This window comes from Lucilia cuprina, chromosome 3 (assembly GCF_022045245.1).
Source record: "Lucilia cuprina isolate Lc7/37 chromosome 3, ASM2204524v1, whole genome shotgun sequence".
NCBI classification, from domain to species: Eukaryota; Metazoa; Arthropoda; class Insecta; order Diptera; family Calliphoridae; genus Lucilia; species Lucilia cuprina.
In genome coordinates this window covers 43,793,641-43,818,043 of record NC_060951.1, presented here as the reverse complement: position 1 = coordinate 43,818,043, position 24,403 = coordinate 43,793,641, and the positions used below count along the sequence as shown (strand labels likewise).

General features: G+C 27.6%; 2 protein-coding genes across 5 annotated transcripts in view; one reads left to right on the top strand and one right to left on the bottom strand.

Moving 5' to 3' along the window:
- LOC111689011 (E3 ubiquitin-protein ligase Ubr3) overlaps nt 1-24,403 on the bottom strand; it is an 89,408-nt gene that overhangs the window by 6,167 nt on the left and 58,838 nt on the right. The window lies entirely within an intron of this gene.
- LOC111680146 lies at nt 312-19,017 on the top strand. 4 transcript variants are annotated; one of them, XM_046945870.1, is made up of 8 exons: nt 312-566; nt 876-1,184; nt 16,759-16,900; nt 16,978-17,333; nt 17,404-17,496; nt 17,596-17,726; nt 17,790-18,176; nt 18,242-19,017. In XM_046945870.1, exons 1-8 carry the CDS (start codon nt 333-335, stop codon nt 18,531-18,533), a joined length of 1,944 nt encoding a protein of 647 aa, XP_046801826.1. In that variant the 5' UTR covers nt 312-332; the 3' UTR covers nt 18,534-19,017. The 4 variants fall into 4 exon arrangements, with proteins under 4 accessions (XP_046801826.1, XP_046801825.1, XP_046801828.1 ...); XM_046945869.1 differs by lacking the exons at nt 312-566; nt 876-1,184 and adding exons at nt 3,127-3,951; nt 4,016-4,336; XM_046945872.1 differs by lacking the exons at nt 312-566; nt 876-1,184 and adding exons at nt 9,793-9,912; nt 13,338-13,995.

Here is a 24,403-nt window from a genome sequence, read left to right as displayed (position 1 = left end):
TGTTTGAATGAATTAATATTTCATAAATTTTAACATATTTATTCGAAATTCCCTTTTTTTCAATTTATATAAATTAATTTTTTTCAAGAATATTTTGCATTATACTAAAATATTTCGTACAATTTCGTATATATTACGAAAGAATTTCGTGGTGCGAAACAACGAACGATTCGTACAATGTACGACATTTTTCGTATATATTAGGCATGGATTTGTTTCAGTGTAAGTTTTTAAATAATATTCTTATCATTTTGCTGCGTAATCAATTGAAACTAAGTTTGCCTTTAGTATTTTATGGCAACTGCTCCAAAGAAATACACAACAAACAAATTATGGATTTAAGGAAATATAGTAAAATATTTTGTGTACTTTTCCTAATTTTAATTAATTCAATAAACAAATCAGAAGCATTTATTGAAGATCTCATGGATGTTATTAAATTGACGGAATTTCTACGAGAAATTTCAAAATCGGATGTGCACTTGCCGATTTTAAAAAATAAAGAACGAAAAGTTATTACTAAAATTAAAATGCTGGAGAAAGAATTAGAAGGACTGGTTGAAAAAGTAAGCATATGTGAGATTTTGTAGACATACAGACTCGACTATAGTCCAACCTTAGACTATAAACTATAAACTAGATTATAATCAAAAATATTGATTATATATTTCAACTATACTAAAGACGAGCTTATATCACACTATATAAAGTAAACATATTTAAAATAAAATATTGGTTAAAGAAAGACCTTAATAACGCACAAAGAGCAATTTTAAAAAACAAGTTTCAAGAAGTCACTCCTATAAATATTTAATATTTTAAAAGCAAAACTGATAAAACATTTTTTATACGTTTTTTTTATTATTCATTTATAGCATTCACATTACATCTCAGCTTATCATGATTCTACTATCAATTCTGTTATGAGCAATAACCAGGCAATGCTATTATTTCATAAAATTGAATTCGCGCGACATCGTATCGATTCCATGTATCGTCAAATGTTAAGTTTTCTGAAATATCAATATGATTTGGAGATTGTTAGTATTTTAGAAATGACTAAATGGTTTGTTAGTCCCAATTCAAATTCTGTAAGCAATATATTGAATCTTTTGCATTTGACATTGGTGGATGGAAAAAATCCATATATGAGTGGTTTAAATGTACTGGAAAGGTATTATCAGGTAAGTAGTTTAACATAAAAGGCTATTTGTTTAAATATAAATATGTGTGAAATGATTAGAATTTGAATGTTTCATCGTGTCAATAAATTTTTAACCCCAAGATATCAAACGCATACATTTCTAAAGGATAAAATTGCACTAAATCCGAACTGCCATTATGTTAAAGTATCTCGAAAAGAAGAACTTACAATGGTTAAACCATTAAGCCCGAAGATTAACTGAAAAACACAATCATTTGTTAAAGTCCGCCTAAATTTGTTCCATATTTTAATCTAACAGCAGTTAAACCTAAAAATCGACTTTCGAATAATCGAACAATCGACTTTTTGTCGAAAAAAGTCGAAAAGTCGAAGTCGACTATTTTGTTCCAAAAAAGTCGATAACTCGACTATCGTCTGTGAAAAAAGTCGACTTTGTGAATACAATTCGAAAAAAGCCGAAAAGTCTGAAAGTCGAAAAAAGTCGAAGAAAGTCGAAAAGTCGTAAAAAGTCGTAAAAAGTCGAAAAGTCGAAAAATCGAAAATTGTGAAAACAAGTCAAAAATTTTAAAAAAGTGAAAAAAAGTCAAAAACTCTAAAATAGTCGGAAAAACTCTAAAAAAGTCAAAAAATAGTCCGAAAAATGTAGAAAGAAGTCGAAAATAGTCAAAAAGTCGAAAAGTCGGAAAAAGTTGAAATGTCGACTATAGTAAGAAACACGCCCTCAGTCAGCTAATTTAGTTTGCCCAATGGAGTAGGGTTCTACAGTTGAAACGAAAAGTCGGCTTTTCGATTTTTGTATTTAGGTAAAAGTCCACTTTTTGCATTTAGTTGAAAGTCGACTTTAAGACTTTTCGACTTTTAGTATTTTGTATATAGTCGACTTTTTTATTTTCGACTGTTTTCGACTATTTTCAACTTTTCGACAATAAGAGACTTTTTGACTATTTTCGACCATTTTAGACTTGTCGACGATTTTCGACTTTTTCCGACTTTTTTCGATTTTCAATAATTTTCGGCTGTTTGACTTTTTTTTCGACAAAAAGTCGATTGTTCGATTATTCGAAAGTCGATTTATAGAACTCTACAATGTAGGTGGTTTAAACTTGAGCAAGAAATACAAAAGTGTAAACAGCTGATGTCAAACAAATTAATACAATTTTTACCTATTCAAAAATAAACATTAAAATGTTTGATTTATCGATTAGTATAAATTATGGAGACGACTTCACAATATATTTTTTGTTTTAAATTTAAGTTTTCATTAATTTTCATATTACATTTGCAATTGTCTTCTTTTTATAAAACATGCATTGTTTTGACAACAAACAGTGACGTTTTCTTTTGTTTTGTATGGCAACACTGCGAAATTTAATCTTGTACTCAAAAACATCAAAGAGGATTTACATCAGAATCAATTTAATTTTATATTAACTAATCTGATTATTATTTGCCAAATCAAAAACCCGCTCAAATTTAGCATAAAACTAAATTTATTAATTAAAATATTATATCTAGAATACCTTATAGTAATTACAATTTGAAGTCAAATTCGAATTTCGAAAAGTTCGAATGTGACTTCTAATTCTTCTACATATGTATATATTAAAATTTTAAATAAATATGTAGGTGAAAAGAAGTTTTTAATTTCGAGACGGTTACAGTAAAATTAAAAAAATAAATGGCAACTCTGAGAAGGAATGCATTACAAAATGTTGATTTCCAACAAAACCGGGAAACAAAATGCAAGCATATGCATTAAAGTAAATATGTTCATACATACATATGTACATATAAACAAAGAAATCTGAGAATATAAAATATGAAGACAGTAATAACAAAATAAATTGAATGAATATATAAAATAAATAAAATAGAAAAAGATACAACGAAATTAATTGAAAGTAGACAAAAAAAAAAAAAAAACTTAATCAAATATAATTGAAGAGAGGGAGAAAAATGTGCCAGCAACAGTTCAAAATTCAAAGAGAAAAAAAGAGTATTATAAAGAGATACGAAGTAGAGAGAAAAAAAATATGCAAACAAGAAAATAAAAGTAATATCACTGCTATGAAGTATAAACCGTTAAAGACAATAAGTCAAACGATTTTTAACACTGGAGTTGAGGTGACGTTTAGAAACAAGTCACACAACTGACGGGTTTTAATACAGTGTTATACAAACAATAAAATATACATACATGTGTTTATTATAATAAATATTATCAAAAATATATACAAAAGAACATAATAAATATATAAATAAATTAGATTTTTTTGGTTAAATCTAACTACATAACTAGTCAGTGAAAAAAAATATAAAATACATGTAATATAAGATGAAATAAAATTAAAAAAAAACTCAACCAAAAAATAGATATATAATTAAAATTGCTGAAAAAAAACAAAACTAGTTTGAAGTTTTTAACAAAAAGTGTTCTTTGTGTTAGTGTGTATCTTTTAAGCGTGTCGAAAAAAAAAATAAAATATTTTTTATAACAAATTTTCAAAATGAAATTGCAAGGTGCTGTGTCATCATGTCTGGGCTTTATGCTGTTCGCATTTATACTAGTTACTGCACCAAATACCTCTTCAGCATTAATAGAAGATGCCCTAGATGTGTTTCATGTTGTCAAAGAAGTCACAATGGCCGTTTTAAAAGCCTGGGATATTGTACAGACTTCATCGTTAGGCTCAAAAATTAACTTCCCCCTAATGCGTGAAAAACAGCGTAAAGTTTTGTCTCGCCTCAAGGAAGTTAGTAAACAAATCCAACAAACCGAGGAACAGGCAAGTTATACAATGGAAGTGACACACTCTGAAGTAAATATAATGTTTTTGGTTAATTTTACAGCATGCCGAACAGGTGGCTTGGGCCCAACAATCGGTTAATAATTTCATAGAAGGAAATATACAATTGTTGGCTAAACGCAACGATATTACCGATACAATGAATCGTATAACCTCACGTTTCCAGCAAATGCAACAATATGAATTACATCAGGATAAATTAGAAACGTCGACCTTGTTGACATTTGCTGAATGGAGTGTTTCGCCTAATGCTTATTCGGTCCATCATTTGATGGATCGTTTACATTTAACTATGTTCGGTTCAGATGATAAAGCTAACAAATCAGGCTCTAATATGCTTGAAATGTTGGCTTTAAGTTATGAGGTAAAATATGCATTTAATTGAATGGAAATTATGACTTCTTTTTTTAGGTGGAAAATAGCTAAAATCCCTGTAGATTAGAAATTTCGCAAATAACAAAAACACAGACTGTAATAAAATGTACATATGTGTATGTATATAGACAGCACAATCTACTGAAAAATGTCGAATGACTGAATAATTTTTGAATTGATCCACGTTAAATATTTGTTGTTATTCATTGTTAATTGTTATGTTTTGCTTTATAATTTGTTGGTTAGACTATGACAAAACATTTTTTTGTTAATACTTTGCCACTAAAAAGTATTTAATGTTAACTCATGTCATGTTACTTTAGTTTTATTTTCTTGTTCTTTACACTACCTTTAAACATTTTTGAAACAATACAATGTAAAAAAAAACTTTATTATTTTTTAAACATTTTAGGAAAATATTTAGAATAAAAAAATTTATATCTGTTGAATAGACTCTAATAACGTAATAAGTTTTAGACAAGTTTTAGTGTAGCTCCAGATCAGTTTTGGTTAGGTTCTAGTTTAGTGCTAGTTCAGTTCTAATTCAGATGTAGTTAAGTTCTAGTTCAGTTCTATTTCATTTCTAGTTCAGTTTTAGTTTAGATCTAGTTAAGTTCTAGTTCAGTTTTAGTTCAGTTCTAGTTTAGTTCAGTTCAGTTCTAGTTCTATTTCAGTTCCAGTATAGTTCAGTTCTATTTCAGTTCTAGTTCTAGTTCAGTTCTAGTTCAGTTCTATTTTAGTTCTAGTTCAGTTCTAGTTCAGTTCTAGTTCAGTTCTAGTTTAGTTCAGTTCTATTTCAGTTCTAGTTCAGTTCTAGTTCAGTTTTAGTTCAGTTCTAGTTCAGTTCTAGTTCAGTTTTAGTTCAGTTCTAGTTCAGTTCTAGTTCAGTTCTAGTTCAGTTCTAGTTCAGTTCTAGTTCAGTTCTAGTTCAGTTCTAGTTTAGTTCTAGTTCAGTTCTAGTTCTGTTTTACTTCAGTTTTGGTGCAGTTCTAATTCAGTTTAAGTAGTTCTAGTTTCGTATCAAGTTTAAAAAAGCATATTAATTATACAGGGGAATACCGAGTTTTTAAATTTTGACAAAAAATATATAAACATAAATTTTAAAATCTATTATTAACATATAACAAACGAAAACATTGTACCTAAAAGAGAGAAAAAAACTAACCACAATTTCGTATATAAAAATATATTTTAATAAAAAAAAAATCCAGACACAAAGAAAATAAAAAATAAATAAATTTAAAAAACTAGCAAAATTTTAAAACAAAATCATCAAAATTAACCCTAACATTTGCAGATGATGGTGAGAAAACAAAGCACACAACAGAGCATATTTCCATAAACAATGCATAACAAAGAAAGTTTGTTTTTTTTCGGGCAAAAGCCATGAATCATCAAAACTTTGGGCTTAATTTAAATAATATTGAAAAAAAGAACAAAAACTTAAATGCTAATATATTTAATAATAAAATTAAATAGTAAAAAAACTAGTTTTATTTATATAAAAATTAAATAAAATTTTAAAATTATTTAGATATAAAATGAATCATCACGGAATTTGAGTGAAAAATTATGACACCTTTAGCTTAATGGCAGTTTTTAACGGACTTATAAAGAAAATCTTTTGTTTACAAGTGTCACTGACCCATTTATCATAATATATCTAAAACGACATCGTTTTATTGCCAGCAAACACTTTCCACTTTTTCGTCATTACACCCCAATACTAAGCAAGTATTCTTTGGCCGTCTGCCTGATTGTCTGTTTTTCTTTTCTTTTTTTGTCAGACTACTTAGCGGGTGGTTGAAGAAGAATCTAATAAAGTGCATTTGCAATACAGATGTTTTGTTTTAATATTGACAGCATAAACAACATTTTCTTCAAGGCAGCTTGAACAAAGAGAGAGAGTCAGAGAGATATAATGTCAAAATAAAGTAAAGAAAACTGAGAAGAGTTGTATGTCAAAACAATTACATTATGTCGTCAATACATTGTATCAATTACAAAAGAAGTTGTTTCTTTTAAATATCTGCAATTTTTATTTATTTGTTAATTTAGTTTTTGGAATTTTAAGTTACTTAAATGTTAATAAAACCACAAATGCCAAAGATTATGACTTAAAAATGACTAATTCAGTCTAAACAATCAAACCATTTATGTATGTATTTAAACTCGGGTACCAGTCTCTACAAGAAACTATTATTAAGAATAGTGATGGGATGTCAGAAACATGGTGCATTTAATAATTTAGTACCTCTTAAAATGGTATTTAAAAATATGTACACTAAAGAAAATCCATGCCTAATATATACGAAAAATATCGTACATTATACGAATCGTTCGTTGTTTCGCACCACGAAATTCTTTCGTAATATATACGAAATTGTACGAAATATTTTAGTATAATGCAAAATATTCTTGAAAAAAATAATTTACATAAATTGAAAAAAGGAAATTTTTAATAAATATGTTAAAATTTACGAAATATTAATTTATTCAAACATTTTTGTTCGTTTTAAAATAAATTTTCTAATTTTAGTTCAAAATTATTCTCCACACGAATTTTCAATTTTTTTTTATGAAAATAATTCGAGAATACTTAATATTATACTTTTTCTTAAATTTTATAAAAATGTTGTAGTTTTATTTAATCATAATATAATTAATATCACTATGTTTAATTTCGCTAAAATTTAAGAAAAAAATATTACGAAAGGTTTTCGTACTTTCGTAAAAATAGAAAAGGGTTTTATTAAATAATATTTCGTATTATACACTAAATTTTTTTAAATATTACGAAAATAGAAGATACGTATATGTATTTTAGACTTTAGGTACGTAAAGTGTGATAGTGTGAAGTGCCCTTAAATATGATCTATTACAAGAGATTCCTTAAGAAAATGAGGAGAAGATAGTGATTACCTTTAAGTAGAGCGTAAATGTGAATTATTGCAAGAAATTTCTTAGGAAAAACGAGAAGTAGAGAGCAAAGCGTAAATGTAAAGTGTTACAAGAGATTCGTTAAGGAAAACTTCATCTATAACGAGAAGTTGGTCAAAGAAATATTTTAATTAAATTTAAGTAATAATTTCTTTAAGAAGATCCTTCACTAAGCAAAAATTATAAATTTGTTGCATGAAATTGTGATTTATAGTTTCCGAAACAAATGAAGCTTAAACAAAACCAACGACAAATAAAGCGAAATACCTGTTTCACAACATACGAACTAATAGAGCTATATCAAGACAATTACTAGTCGGAGTAACGAAAGTTTAAACTCTTTCATTAGGAGATTTAATCAATTCTTTTGTAGGAAGAAAGTTTAAAATGATTCATAATCGATTTGATGCATAAAAAAGCATAAGCTTAAACTAGCGAATGAAACTAGAGCTTTAACGAAAGTAGCGAGATATTTATTTATGATGACAGATTTCCCAAAAGGATTTCAACTGGAACTAGACAAAAAAAAAAACAAAAGTTTAAACAAAACAAGAGATTTTTTTATAGCAAAGAGAACTAGCGTGAGAATTCATTAAGAATAGCTTTAATACAATTTAAAGCTGAAACTAGCGGAAGGATCTAAAACTTTATTAAGGCAAAAAATGTATTTCATAGCAAAGAAAACGAGAGAGAGAGAGATTTCTATAAGCAGTTTTTATTAATGCAAAATTCATTATTAATGAATTCTTTAGTAAGTGAAAGATGAAAATTATTTATAATAGTTTTGTTACATAAAAATATAAACTAAAACTAGCGAGAGCAGAGAGATCTTTAACAAAACTAGCGAGATATTCCTTTATGATGACAATAACAGTTTCACTATAACTAGACAAATAAACAAAAGTTAAAAAAACAAGAGATTTTTTATAGCAAAGAGAACTAGCGAGAAAATTCATTAAAAATAGTTTTAATACAAATTAAAGCTGAAACTAGCGAAAGGATCTAAAACTTTATTAAAGCCAAAAATGTATTTCATAGCAAAGAAAACGAGAGAGAGAGAGATAAAGATTTTTATTAGCAGGTTTTATTAATGCAAAAGCGATAGCTATTGTTAAAAGAAACTTTAAACTAATATTATTAAGAGATCTTTCATAGAAAAACTCTTTTTATCGTAAAGTTCTCTAGTGATAATTATATATGTTCAATTTACAATCGATATCGTATTGTTGTAAGCTATAAAAAGTTTTCAAATTAAATTTTTTGAAAAAAAAAATACGACATACTACGATATAACCATACGACACCGAATGTGAATTGGACAATAGTTTTTCATATAAACTTTTCCCTTTCACAACAAAGTAATAATTTGATTTTAAAAAAAGTACTTAATTTCTAGATCTTACAACTTTTTTGGAATATATACATGTAAAGTCGACTTTTCCACTATTTTGGACATTTTTTGACCTTTTTCGATTTTTTTTCGACTATTTTCGACTTTTTCCGTATTTTTGCCAATAACAGACTTTTTTCGACCATTTCAGACTTGTCGACGATTTTCGACTTTTTCGCCTTTTTTTCTATTTTCAACAATTTTGACAGTTCGACTATTTTTGACTTTTCGACTTTTTCCGACTTTTTGAATATTTTTGACTTTTTCGGACTTTTCGACTATTTTCGACTTTTTCCGACTTTTCGATAGACGATAGTCGAGTTATCGACTTTTTTGGAACAAAATAGTCGACTTCGACTTATTTTACAGACGATAGTCGAGTTATCGACTTTTTTTGAACAAAATAGTCGACTTCGACTTTTTTACACAAAAAGTTGATTATTCGAAAGTCGATTTATAGAAGCCTAGTACTTATTTTCGAATAAAAATTAGTACTTTTTGAAATGAAACAATTTCTTAAACATTTACGAGAACAAAAAATAATATGAATGTAAAAATTGCCATAAACTAAGAGAGAGAGAAAGAGAAGAGCAAAAAACAAAGGAAGAATAGAAAAATGTAAACAAAAACATATCAATTAAAAACAAAGAACGAAAACAAAGTGTATAAATAGGGGAAAAACTCTTCCCAGCATTGAAATATGAAAACAAAAACAACATGCATTGCATATAGATTTGCAAAGAAGAGTAACACGACTAACACGACACAACAAATGAGAACAGCAGATACAATAAAGTGGGAGTCAAAGCGAGAATTAAATTATAAAAAGTGAAATATAAAAGAGACAGAGAGATACAGATACAAAAGAGTTGCCATTGAAACAAATTAAAGAAATTTAAAAATAAATAATGAAATTTTAATTAAATTTAAAGAAAAACAAAACTAAATATTAATTTAATTATGTATTTCATTTTAAAATTTTAAATTTTATATAAAAATTTTAATAAAATTAAATTAGTAATAAAAATTATTTATTTAATTCAACAATGGCAACCCTATGCACTTAGTGAACTAATACCAATATAGAATAGTTTATGATTGAATTGAGTTTTTTTGCTGAGATACATTCTTATTGTAAATTTGGAACGCGTTGTGAACGGTTGATGAAATCCATACGACAACTAAATATTTAAAGAATAAAAGAAATACAACAAATAAACTAAATCGCAAAAAAAGTAAAAAAAAAAGAATACAAAAAAAAATTAAAGAAATATAAAAAAAAAATTAATAAAACGAAATTAACTAATTTAATTGCTTTTAAACAGTATCTATCGAATTATAACAAGTGAAAAACAATTAAATTAAAAACAGACAATTATTACTGAAAATTAAAGAAACTAATTAAAATTATAAATAAAAAAAACAAATCTAAAAAAAATTTAAAATTTAAATCTTTGTTCGCCATTAAAGGTCACCAACACACTTTCAATAGAAAATATAGAAAGATTTTATTTAAACAAAAAACTAATAAAATTTTCACAGACTTTTCATTGAAATGTATGGGAATACATAATAAAAGCAAGTGGTTATTTAGTTGGTGGTTTATTTCCATAGTTGTTTGTTTGAATTGTTTGGCAGTATTATTTCTATGAAATATTTTCTTTTATTCTAGTTGAGGAAGTCATAAAAAAAATTATAAAACAATTTTAATTCAGTTTTTATTTCGTGTTTTTTTACAAATGCATCTGCATAAAATTTGCTTATTTTGCTAAATTGTTTATACACTGAAAAAAATCCATGCCTAATATATACGAAAAATGTCGTACATTGTACAAATCGTTCGTTGTTTCGCACCACGAAATTCTTTCGTAATATATATGAAATTGTACGTAATATTTTAATATATAGCAAAATATTCTTGAAAAAATTGATTTACATAAATTGAAAAAAGGGAATTTTGAATAAATATGGTAAAATTTTCAAAATATTAATTTATTCAAACATTTTTGTTCGTTTTAAAATAAATTTTCTAACTTTAGTTTAAAATTATTCTCCACACGAATTTTCAATTTTTTTTTCTGAAAATAATTCGTGAATAATATTATACTTTTTCTTAAATTTTATGAAAATGTTGTAGTTTTATTTAATCATAATATAATTAATATCACTATGTTTAATTTCGCTAAAATTTAAGAAAAAAAATATTACGAAAGGTTTTCGTAAAAATAAAAAAGGGTTTTATTAAATAATATTTCGTATTATACACGAAATTTTTGTAAATATTACGAAAATAGAAGTTACGAAATTTCTTTTCGTAAACTTGAGCATGGATTATTTTCAGTGTATAAATGTACGAATGTTTGTTTATTTAGCTGTTGCAATATTTGCACATTTTATATTTATTTTACATTAATTTTTTTATTTGGTTTTAAGTGTTGGTTAGTTGTTTTTTTAAGGGGTTTAATTTCAAAATGGAAGATTTCAAGGAATTTTAATTATTTTGAAGAAAATTTGAATTTCAAAAATTTTTGTTTATTTTCTTAAAGCCATCCAAGAACAAGAGTCCATGTTAATAAATTTCCATAGATTTAATTTCAGCAGAATTTAGTACAAAATAAAAAGAAGTTATGCAGAACAAAAGAAAAAAAACTTTAGGAAGAACTAGCATAAGTTTAGTTTAAGAAAAGTTTTTGCTAGAAATTTAAAGCTTTCAATTCTTTAGCTAGAACTTTTAAACTATATGCCGAAAAGCTTAAACCATAACTAGAAAGATTTCCTAATTAAAATCATCAAATTAATAAATTTTAATAGATTTTCTTTTCAGCAGAACTTAGAAGAAGTTAAAAAAGCTAGTTTAAGCTAAAATAAAGCTTTAAAGTTTTTTTTTGAAAAGCTTAAACCACAACTAAAAAGACTTCCTATTTTAAAACATCAACCATTTAAATAGTTTTTTTTTTATTTCAGCCGAACTTGGTAGAAGTTAAAAAAGCTAGTTTAAGCTAAACTTTAACTAGAAATATAAACATTTAATTTAGAACTGAAAAGATTTCCTATTTAAACACTTTAGTTAAAAGCAGTTAAAAATAACCAGAAAATTGTCATAGGAAAGCTTTATTTGGAATGAGAGAACACATTTTAAGAAAGAACTAGGTATATCGGTTTTAGAAATATAAAAATATTTTATACAAATTGCAAGAGTTTTCTAGGAAAGTTTAAACTAGAACTAAATGGATTTCATATATAAAAGCTTTCATTAAAGTTAATGGTTAATAGAAGTTTCTACTATAATCAGCGAAAGGTTTTCGTTGAAGAAAGCTTTAAAGTCATAAAAGTTTCTTATAGACAAAAGCTTTTATTAGGTAAGCTTTAACTTTAGAAAGTGAAAGATTTCTTTAAAGAAAGCTTTAACTAGAGATAAAAAAGGAAAACTTTTATTAGAGCAAGCGAGTGTTTAAGCTTAATCTAGATCTAGCGATAAATAAGAGAATGATAGGAAAGCATAAAGTATAGTCAGCAAAAGATTTCCTTGAAGCAAGGTTTCTTATAGAATAACTTTTGTTAGAGCAAGAGTTTAAGTTTATGCTACATCAAGCGATATATTTCTTATATAATAAAGATTTTCCTTACATGAAGCTTAATATAGAAAGCTTATTATAGAGCATTAAAGTGTTTAAGCTTAACCTACTTTTGGCGAGATACAAAAGAGACATATCTCCTAGGAAAGCTTTAAGTATAGCTAGCAAAAAATTTCTTTAAATAAAGCTTTAAATTAGGAAAGCTTAAACTTTAGTAAATGAAAGATTTCATTACAAAAAGTTTAAACTGTTTAAGCTTATGCTAAATCTAGCGAGATACAAAAGCTAAGAGAGATACATATCTCCTAGAAAGGCTTTAAGTAAAGCGAGGAGTTTCTTGGAAGAAAGCGAGAGTTTAAGCTTAGCGAAATAACTTTTACAAAAGAGTTTTAACTATACCCTGCATTAGTTTTCTTTTAATCACAAACTAATAACAAATTTCTTGAGGAAGAGCTTTAACTGAACTAGCAAAAGATTTTTCAGAGGTAAACATAAGTAAGAGAGGTTTTCATATTAAAGATTAAGCTTAAAGCTGCGAGAAATTTCTCATAGGAAAGCTTTGACTAAAACCAGCGAGAGATTTCCTCTTGATAAAAAAGTTTGAACTAGAAGTAGCAAAAACAGAAATTGTAAGTTCACACGATTGTTAGACATTTTCTAAACATTTTACTGTCAACGCTGTAAGATCTGACAACCGTGTATATGCAGCTTTATATAGTTATATCTTTCAGTGGAGCTTCAGTTTAAGTTATAGATTTATGAAGTAAAAAGCTTGTGACTTTAATTTCTTATAAAAAAATTTTGATAAGTAAATGCAAGAAAGCGGTGGTGATTCTTCTAAAATTTATATTTAATTTTGATTGTTTTGAAGACTGTATAAAAAAAATTGTGAAAGATTTGTTTACACTTGGGACTTTTAAATAAATATGTATAAATATTAAACAAATATTTACGCCTTAAGAATTATCAAAAAACATATTTCCTAATGGCGTTCTTTAACTTTTGCATATAAAGAAATAAATTTAAAAAAAGAACTAAATCAAAGAAAACAAACCCAAAAAAAAATTATAATTTTATATTAACAGAAAAGAAACAGCAAAAGAGAAATAAATTAATAATAATAAATTAAATAAACAAACACGTATGAAAAACGTTTAAAAAAAGAAAGACAAAAAACAAACAAAAAAAGCCGTTAAACTGACTAAAATGGCCACGTTAAATAGAATAATTTTAATGTTAACCACACTACTAACAGTGTTCATATGCTGTAATACCGAAAACCTTGCCTCCACAACATATTTAATGGGACGGTCCATGCCATCGATTGAAATCGATGCCATACGTGATGAATATCTAAGTTTGGAACAATTATTATGGCAACATTTACAACGTTCCCAAAATAATCGCAATACCGAACAACAAATGCGTAAAATAGCCGATACACATAGAAAATTCATAAATGAAAATATGAACTCTACATGGTCCCTGGGCAAATATGAATTATTAAATCATTATGAATGGAGTATATTGGAACGTGATTTACAGCAAATCGAAATATTATTTGGTGCATTTAAGCGTGTTCTTAATTCGCAAGAAAATAATGTCGAATTCGCACGTTCCCAGGAATTGGATGATCTCATGGATAATATTTTGCGCAATGATAGGACCTTTTCAATGGGTCGTATATTTCAGGATACCGAATTGATAATGGTGAAACAAACAATGTATTATCGTGCCATGATGGTTAGTTGAAATTGTTTGTAAAATAATTTTGTAAACAAAAAATTAAAATCAATTTTAGTTTTGATTAAAAGCGTGAGATATATATATCAAGTAGAAACAAATTATATATAGCGTGTATATATATAATTTAAATAATATAATTTTGCAACTGTAGTATGTAAAAAACAAATAATGATTTATTAATTTTAATTTTAGCAAAATATTAGAATTTGAAATAATTTTAAAACGGGGACATAAAATAAAAAATTGTACCAAATATTTAGTTTTAAAATTTTGGAAATTTATGCTGCTGCATGTTTCACATAGTTTCATTACTATTTTTTTAAATGTATGTTAAAGCTTTAATTAGATCTGTTATATTTATTAAATATTAAGTTCTACTTGAATTGATCGATCAACAGATTATCCAATTATATGTTATAAATATTCATAATAAATATATAATTAGGGTATTCACACGGTGTGCTATTGTCATAAAATACTAAAGTTTTATGACAGTTTAAAAATTCGTTGTTGTGCTTTAAAGAAAAAAAAGTATTTTTTTTCATTATCAGAAGAATGGCCAGGGTATCCCACACAGCTTTATGCTGGCTAAAAAACCCTGGCTAAAAACCCCTAAAAAACCCTCAGAAAAAGCAACTGGGGAAAAAACAAACCTCCAAAATTCAGGAAAAAAAGTATTAAAATAATAACACTAATGTTTGTCATAAAGTGTAAATCAAAGGTAGAAGTTACCACAATCGAAAATATGCAATATGTACGTAAACATGACAAAAAATTGTGCAAAGTTCTATAACTTCAAAATTAATTAGATTTTATTAATATATTTATGAAAGTTATTAAGTTTTATAAAATTAAATTAAAAAATAAAAGAAAGAAAATTTTGTTTACGTTTTTTTTTCTGACTTGCAGCCACCGAACGGCGTCAGAAAATATTTCCGGCATTAACAGCTGTTTATGTTTTTGAACAATTTCATTTGTTCAAATTAAAACGAAAATATTTGGAATTTTTATAAAAATGGTTTATATAGTCAACCATTACCATGTCCAATACGCCTTTTATGCACAAACCGATCTTTATATCATTTCTTTGACTTGCTTTTGCCATTTTTACAAACAATTTTTTTGTAATATTTGTAGCTGACTCAAAATTTAAAATAGCACACTAACTTATGAGGGCTGCCCGCACAGAAGTCATATTTGTTCGTGTTATTATTTCATGATATATGACTTTATGACGATCGCGTGAATCCCTTAAATATAAATATTTATTAAACTTTTGCAATATTTACATAGTTCCTATTTATTTTACGATAATTTGGGATGTAGAGGTTGTTTTGTTTATTTATTGATATAATTTCGTAATGTAAGATTACAGAAAAATTTTAATTGTTTAAACAAAATGAAAATTTCAATATAATTTATTTATTCTTAATGTGGACATAATTTAAGATATTGTGGAGCAAACATCAAATTACAAGAAAGTGCATGCAGCGAAGCTTTGTGAGAGATAGAAAAGCTTAATTTAGATCAACACCAAGCTTTAAGACAGCTAGAAAAGCTTAATTAAGTTCATAAGCACATAAAGCTTTAGAAAGAAAGTTATAACTAGGATTATAAGGAAATTTCTCTAAGAATTGTTTTAGTTCATTTTACTATAACTAAAAATAATATTTCGATCATGCAAACAAATATCAATTAATAAATTATCAAGATATTGCATGCAGAAAAGCTTTGTGATTACTAGACATGCTTAAAGAAGAATTGTACTAATGCTTTGAGCATTATTCTAAGGAATTTTTTTAGAATTTTTTAAGGAATTTTTTAGTTAATTTCTAAGAAAGTTGGTATTCTTTATCTTAGTTTAATTTAGAGCAGGTTTTTGAGTTGGTAATCAAATGTGAATTAATAATCTGATTAGTTAATCAAAAAAGTAAATTGATTCTGATGTTTTCCACTTTGAAGAACATTTTCATTTTTAGAAATAGTAATAGTTGATTTGTCTTATCAATATTATTATTGTTTTAATTTTTTTTTTTTAATTTTAAAAAATTTTTCATTTTACAAAAGTGGTATTTGTAAACAACAGCTGTTCTTTGTTTATGTTTTTGTTTGCAAAGTTGGCAATGCTAACAAAGTTAACTGATCAAAAATTCAAAGATGTACAAAATTCTAAAAAAGTAATAGATTTTGTTAAATATTTTCACTATTTAACCGATTTTATACTGATTTTGGGTAGAAAAGTTCTTGAGACTTCTGTGTTTCTATAAAGATTCAGAACTAATGAATGACAAACTTGTTTAAACAAAACTCTCTCAAAAGTGAAGGATATAACAAAAAATATTAAAATATTTACGAAATACTATTTTTCTTTAGAAAATTTAATCAAATTCTTTCATAGAATTTCAAATTCTATCACAAAGTAGTAAATTTTTTTAAATATAAAATAATATAGTTTCACACAAATAATGAAACCTAATTGGAAAACCGTTAATAATTGTTGAAAAAAAAACATCTGTGAATTTTTACATGACAATATTTTTTCCATAACAATAAAACAAAAATAATCGATTGTTAATATATATATAAAAACATAGCAACAACAACAACTATACTATATATTAAAAATTATTATTACATATAAAAACAAAATAACTATTATTAAACAAAGAAATTGTTTGTTTTAGAATATATTACAAAAATAAATTCATGAGCTGTTTTGTTAATTTGTAATAAAATTATGTTTTTTTTTTTTTTGTTTAGGCTTCTAAAGAAGAAAGATGTTTAAATCAACAATCAACACAACAATTCATTTACTCATTGTATACGGATATTGCATTAACGGAACTTAAAGGTTACACAATGATGGAATTCTCATGGATGATGCTGAGAGTGTATGGCAAGGGTAAGTAGTAGTAGTAGTAGTAGTAGGAAATTGAAATTTTGATAAAAGATGTTTTAATAAATTTAATTTTTTTGTAGGAAATTTCACACAAGAAGCAGAACTTATGCGTAATGATTATGAAAAACGTACAGAGAAAACTGTGCGCCTGTTACGTGAAGTAATGCAAAGAGCTGAACGTATTGTCTGGCGTTGTGATCCCGAACAATATGTTAAGGGTAAAAATTATGAAGAAGTAACACGTTTAATACAGGGTTATATTGAAAATGAAGTAGATATGAATTATAACCGTGAATGTTGGAAGACCTGTGATGATTATGAACGTACCAAGAATGAGGGTTGTTTTAAGGATAAATTCTGTGCCCGTCAGGAACGTTGTTCGGGTCATATACACAATTGTCGTTATGTTGATTCGGATATGACAATATGTCCTTCGGTGGGTAGAGAAAGGAGTTGGTTTAACAAATAAAATATGATTTTAATTTTATTTTGTTCTCTATTTCTAGGCACGAGACAGTGTACGTCGTTATGAATTTATTGAATATGAAAATGGTGTTACTTTGGGCAAGGCCTCCAACTGTCCTCGAGGTAAAACAGCGGTAAGTCAAGTTTACACAATTGACATTGATCTAGACTTTTGAGTTGTGAAAGGTTCAAATTTCAAATATTGAAATTAAATTATTTTTTTCAATCTAAAGGTTGATTCATGGTGGCGTTATTTGTTTTGGCATTGTACTTATTGTTTCTGTTTGTGTGATGATCAATATAGCACGAAAACCGATCGTTATTTCAATTTACGTGAAACCCTATCGAATATCAATGACAACAAGTAAGTGGATATAAAAACCTTGAATTTAGTTTAAAATAAATATATATTTATATTTCTATGTAGGGTTGTTACTGGTTTACGTTTTACTAAGAAAAATCGTGTATTCCATTTGCAAATACAAGAAGGTGCACTTTTACCTAGAGGCATGATCAATGAGTCTACATTAGAGTGGAAACCCGTCGATAACTATACACTCAATGAGAAGGGAGTTCATAATAATCGTGATTATTATACTTTAACTTATGGTGCTCGTTCTATTGATTTGGATGATATACATACAGAGGATAATACATTTGTAGTGACAGGTGTACGTTTTCGAGTAGTTGGGGCCCATTTGAATTTGGAGGCAAGATTAAGTGAATTTAATTTTGAAACTGGACAATTGGTTAATCCCAAAGAAAATAGTTTTTGGAAATCTAATGATAACACAGATGTTAGTGGCGATAGAAGGTAAACTTTAAAATTTTCAATTATTTCAAAATCCCTATTAATCAATTTTCTTTGTTTAAATTTAGAGCCAAAATCGAGCTAAAAGATCCAGATGTACCTATTCGTACTATTGCCAAATCTGTACCCGATTCACGTCACAATCAATATTTGGAATTTTCTGCCTCTAGTTTTAACAAAGATGCTTCACAATCCACAGTGCCCTTTATAGACATACAAGATGTGGTCTCAAAGCCTTCAGTGCCTTTGGCTGGCATCGGCATCTATCATAAGGGTAGACCTGGTTTTGGTGGCTTTTTGGCTCCCAAACTTATGACTTATGATTTTGCTCCGCATATTCATACACCTCGTAGAACTTAAAAAATATACTTTATTTCTAAGTATTCTTCATAAACCTTTATAATATCTCTATTTAAATATTTTCTCGGTATCTCTTTTTTTTTGTAACTCATTTATTTTGTCGTAAAATAATTTTTGAATTTTTTTTTATTAACGGTCTAGTAGAACGAACAAAATAATTGAAACTATTATAATTTTATTTTATATATATATTTTTTTTATAAATTAAAATATATATTCATTAACTGTAAGCAATAAGTTTAAATAAACATAAAAACAAAAAGCATAATTGTGAGTAATGAAAGCATTAAAAAAATGCCAAATATAGAAATTACTTTTAAAATATATTGGAATTATCAGAAATCAATGTACGTATACATTTAATTATTCAGCTACAATTTTGAATATTGTATTTGTAACGAATGATTTGTAATTTCGTAGAATGTAGTCCCGATAAATAAAAAATCTTAATAAATACCAATAAAAAGTATTAAAATCTCTAAAATAAATGAAATATTTATTTTTTAAGGTATCTGGAGGAATACTATGAAATATCAAATTTTCAAATTTTTTTCAGGGATGACATAATTAGTACGATGGTACATTTGATGTGCAAAAGTACTGTGATACTCCCGAGTCTTATTTGATACTTTCAGGGCTACAATCTCAATATCCGATTATCGTTTAACCGGTAGTAAATCTGTCTGATAAAATAATTTTTATACCCACCATCAAAAAAGATGGGGTTTGTAACACATCGAAATATTGGTCATAGACCCATAAAAGTACATAAATTCTGGGTCCTTATTAAATTCTAAGACGATCTAGCCATGTCCGTCCGTCTGTCTGTTGAAATCACGATAGATACCACACGGGAAGAGCTAAACAGTTGAAATTTCGCATAAGTATTCTCTATTGCTAACGTTTGCTTGGTATTGAAAATGTGCAATATCGGTTCACTTTTTCGAATATCCCCCATACAAGTGGACCTCCAGAAAACAGCTTTAACAAGCGTAACTGCTTTAGCAGCACGAGTATAGCGATGAAATTCGACATAAAGAAGTTTCATATAAGCCAAAATCTTTCTACCAATTTTTTTTAGGATCGTGATGCAAATTCGTATATACGTATACGTATAGCAATCAAAACCTGTCTTCCAATTTTTTTAGGATCGGCCATCAAATAAAAGTTGTAGGAAACAGCTACTAAAGTTATACAGTATTGGAATTCTATTCATATTATCACACAAAATGTTAAAATAGTCGAAACTCTGAGACTAAGTAAGACGCTTCTATTAGATTAATCAGCGCTGAGAACGAATATATATAAATATATTTTAGAAATTACAAACTTTTAGCAAAAAAAAAATATTTTAGTACTTTGAGATCCAAAAAATACTTTTTGATACTGAGACAAAATCTGTTTTTCCATCCCTGGAGTACATTTTAAAAAACTGATATTTGCAAAAAAAAAAAAAAAACAGCTGTTCATTGTTTATGTTTTCGACTGAAAAGTTGGCAATACTAACAAAGTTAACTGATTATAAATCCATAACTGAAAAACACATTCATCGGTTAAAGTCCGCCTAAATTTGTTCCGAGTTTAGCAGCAAGTTAAGCCTAGTTTAACTGAGTATTAAGAACCCCGCCCTTAGACAAAAAGTCCAAGTTTAAAAGTATATACTTCGTATTAAGTACATTTACCAAAAAAAGGGGCGGTTAAAATATATCCACTCCCACATCGTATGTGAGAGCGGATATGTTATAACACAACACAAACTGAATCAAGTCTTATAAGGTAAAATTTGTTTAAATATGGGACACTCCCACTTTTTATATACATATATGCAAATATGCAATTCAACAAGATCTTGCTAATCTAGATATTAAAGAGTAAATATGTTGAAATCTAGAATAGTTAGTTGTAAGTCTTGGTAAAAACGTTAAGTCCAAACAAGTGTAACGAGTCTCATCACATGGTGGTGTTATCTCCACACTTCTTTGATTCATCGTTGTGAACTTGATTCCATTTGGACTCGACTACAAAGGCATAAAAGTCGTTACTTATGGGGACTATGTTGTGATACTAGTATCTGGAATATTACCCGACTTGATACTATTTAGTACAAAGACCAATATTCAACTTGCCGCAGTTAAAGAACTGTAAAATTCTCTTATCGAACAATGCTTAATATCAAGGAATTATTGTAGAAACTCAACAATTAGCACAGAGTCAAGAAGGCCACTTAAGATGTTTGCAATGAATTGGGGACTATGGACTATGCTAACATACTTAAATAGATGTAAACAGCTATAGAACGTCATATTCTTACATACGGATCTCTTATATGGAGGACTTCAATTAAGAAGAAGTTTGTTGTAGTTTAGCTATACAAGTTAAGAGATCAGCATGTAATGGTATAACAGGTGCTCTAAGAATTAGAATTTCAGAAACTTTGAACACTACATTGCACATATAATGTCCATATATGCTTGCAGCGCAGAGAGACATAAATCATCCGAAAGTTGGAGATCAAGAACATATAATCATATTAAATTCGATACTGATCCAACCATCCAACTATCTCATCCCACACACAAACTTTAAATAAAGTTTATATAGTGAATATACCACCAGAATCTTTACAGATGGTTCTAAAATGAATTGCGGTGTTGGTTTTGTAAAAAAGATGTAAGGAACATTGTCGCAGTTGCAAAGACAGGGAAAAGGAGGAAACGGTCTTCTTCTGCGAATGAACTGCATTAGCTGTTTAGAGAAAAAGCTTTCTTGGCAGTTACCTTATATCTATCCTTGATGAGATATCTGGGTTTACGTTTAATAATATTCTGAAATTTCTCACTGCACTAAACACTAAAGAATAATACATCTGATATGTGGAGTTATCCGTTTAAAGCGGAGTCTCTTCGATTCTAATTTAATGTTCGCGCTCAGTGAAATACCACGTTACGCATCCAACCAACTCGAAATGAGAACTAACAAAATCCCTGATAGTTTGTTCCTTCTTCTATAAATAAAGCATGTAGAAGGGAATGTATATTCAAAAGCGAAAAAAATATCCCTGGGAATTCTCCAGTAGTGTTTTTTAAATTAAAGTTAAATTTTGAGATTCATCACTTTAATTATTAATATGGTTCATTTATTGTCAGATTTAATGGATTTTTCTAGAATATTTTCATTTGCATAATTTACAATCGTGGAACGTTCAAATTCGAAGAACGTTTTCGATATGACTTGGTAAAAGTGGACCAACTAAGTTTCATTTCTTTTTTCATTCAATCTATAATGACGATTGATGCCGCTTCCACTATTGAAATATTAATATAAATTGGTACATTTGTTGGTAATTTTATTTTTATTCATTAAAAAAAATTCGCAGAATTTTTTAAAACTTCGATTAAAAAATGTATTTTTACTGATAATATAGAAAAATCATTCCAAAACAAAACAATCGAAGTCGAGACAACGATTCATACAGAGATATTTTATATTTTAAATAAAATTTGATCAAATTTGTACCATCAGAAGAGTTGAATGCAATACGCATAATGTGATCTGAGCAAAAATTTGAATTTAAAATATATAGTTTAAAGAAATTTAAGAAATTGCTATAACTAAATCAAAAACAATCTGAAAATAGTCTCAAACATTAAAATACCTGCAAAAAGAAATTTATATATATATATATTTGATAACCTAATGAACTTTTTGAATACTATAGAAAATCTTGTCATTAAATACGTTATAATCATTTTTGGAATTTATAAACAAAATGAAAGTATGTCGGTGGGCTTGTATGGGAATTTTACTATTCACAATTATATTAATATCTAAACCTGAAAATTCCTTATCGATTGATGTGGAAACTGTAGTTGCTGCAAGTGGAGCGGTTAAAGACATTATTGGCATAATCGAAGATGTTAAAGAAACCATTTCAGAATCCTGGACATTTGTCGAAAATATTAATCAAGAATCAAATAATAATTTACCCCAGATATTTACACGTTTCAATTAAGTTGGTAATGATATCAGTTATATTGAAAATAAGGTTTTTTTTTCTAGTACTTATACAAGATTTTGAATTGAAAAATTTTTATTTCTTACAGCATTATTCTGAATCAGTTAATAATTTCATTAATTTACAATTGGTGGCAAAACATAACGATATTATCAATACTATTACATCACGTTTTAAGGAAATGCAAGAATATGCAGTCCATTTGGAAAATATCGAGTCGTCGACATTGATATCGTTTGCCGAATGGACTGCTTCGCCAAAATGGTTTTTCGGTTTATCATTTAATGGATCGTTTACATTTGACAATGTTTGGTCCAGATGATAAGACTACTAGACCGGGTTCTAATATTTTTAATATGTTGATTTCAAGTTATGGGGTAAAATATCTGATTATACTATAGAAAAAGACTATAGACTAGACTATGCTATAGACTAGACTATAGACAAGGCTATAAACTATGCTATAGACTAGACTATAGACCAGGCTATGGACTAGACTATAGACATGACTATAGACTACACTATAGACCTGACTATAGACTAGAAAATAGCCTAGTATAGACTAGAATATAGACTAGACTATAGACTAGACTATAGACTAGACTATAGACTAGACTATAGACTAAACTATAGACTAGATTATAGACTAGACTATAGACTAGACTATAGACTAGACTATAGACTAGACTATAGACTAGACTATAGACTAGACTATAGACTAGACTATAGACTAGACTATAGACTAGACTATAGACTAGACTATAGACTAGACTATAGAGTATAGACAAGACAATAGACTATAGACTAGAATATAGACCAGGCTATAGATTAGTCTAGAATAGACTGTAGACTATGAGCTTGACTTTAGACTAGACTAAAGACTAGACTATAGACTAGACTAAGAACTAGACTGTAGACTATAGGCTTGACTAAGACTAGACTATAGATCAAACTATCGATCTATTGTTGGATATCGATCGATGCCATGTTTATTTTTAACTATTTTTATTTTCAAGATATCGGCAAATGTTTTAATCAACAATCTACTCAACAATTTATATACTCATTGTATACAGATATAGCTTTAACAGAACTTAAAGCTTACACAATGTTGGAATTCTCCTGGATAATCCTAAGAGCTTATGGCAAGGGTAAGACAAAAAGAGAAAAAAACTCAAAATTCTTTAACTAAAAAACATGTTACAACATATTCAAGGAAATTTCACACAAGAAGCTGAAATTATGAGAAAAAGTTATGAAAAACGCTTGGAAAAAACTGTGCACCATTTACATGAGGTAATGGATCGTGCCGATCGTATAGTTTGGCGTTGTGATCCCTTATAATGAGAATGAAGTCGATATGAGTTCGAATCGTGATTGTATGCAATCATGCTCGGCCAATGGACGTACTAAGAATGAGGGTTGTTATATGGATCAGTTTTGCGCTAAACAAGAACGTTGCTCGGGACAAATACATGATTGTTTTTATGCTAGCGGTTATATAACAGCGTGTCCATCGGTAGGTAGAAATCTTTACAGTTTTTCCATAATAAATATTTATTGAAATCAATATTACCTAATATTGAAGGCTCTTGATAGTCTTCGTCGTTACGAATATGACAAATATGATAAAGTAACTCTTGGAAATAACTTCAACTGTCAGCGTGGTGAAGCAGAGGTTAGAAATAAGGAGTGAGATCGAAAAATTCTTAACACACGTTTTTCGTTACATTTTTCAACCAAAGTATTATTTGATTTTTTTTTGATCAAGTTACCTTTGAAAAACATGTCAGTTATTATGTGTAATGTCAATTATATTAATTTTTTTGTTAATCTGATTAAAATGAGTGACCAG

Bases quoted from the DNA above. Each gene is read 5' to 3' on its own strand.
- LOC111680146 (XM_046945869.1), top strand. From the start codon at position 3,673: ATGAAATTGCAAGGTGCTGTGTCATCATGTCTGGGCTTTATGCTGTTC. The intron at 3,952-4,015 runs GCAAGTTATACA...TTAATTTTACAG, and splicing joins TCCAACAAACCGAGGAACAG to CATGCCGAACAGGTGGCTTG. The intron at 17,727-17,789 runs GTAAGTGGATAT...ATTTCTATGTAG, and splicing joins TCGAATATCAATGACAACAA to GGTTGTTACTGGTTTACGTT.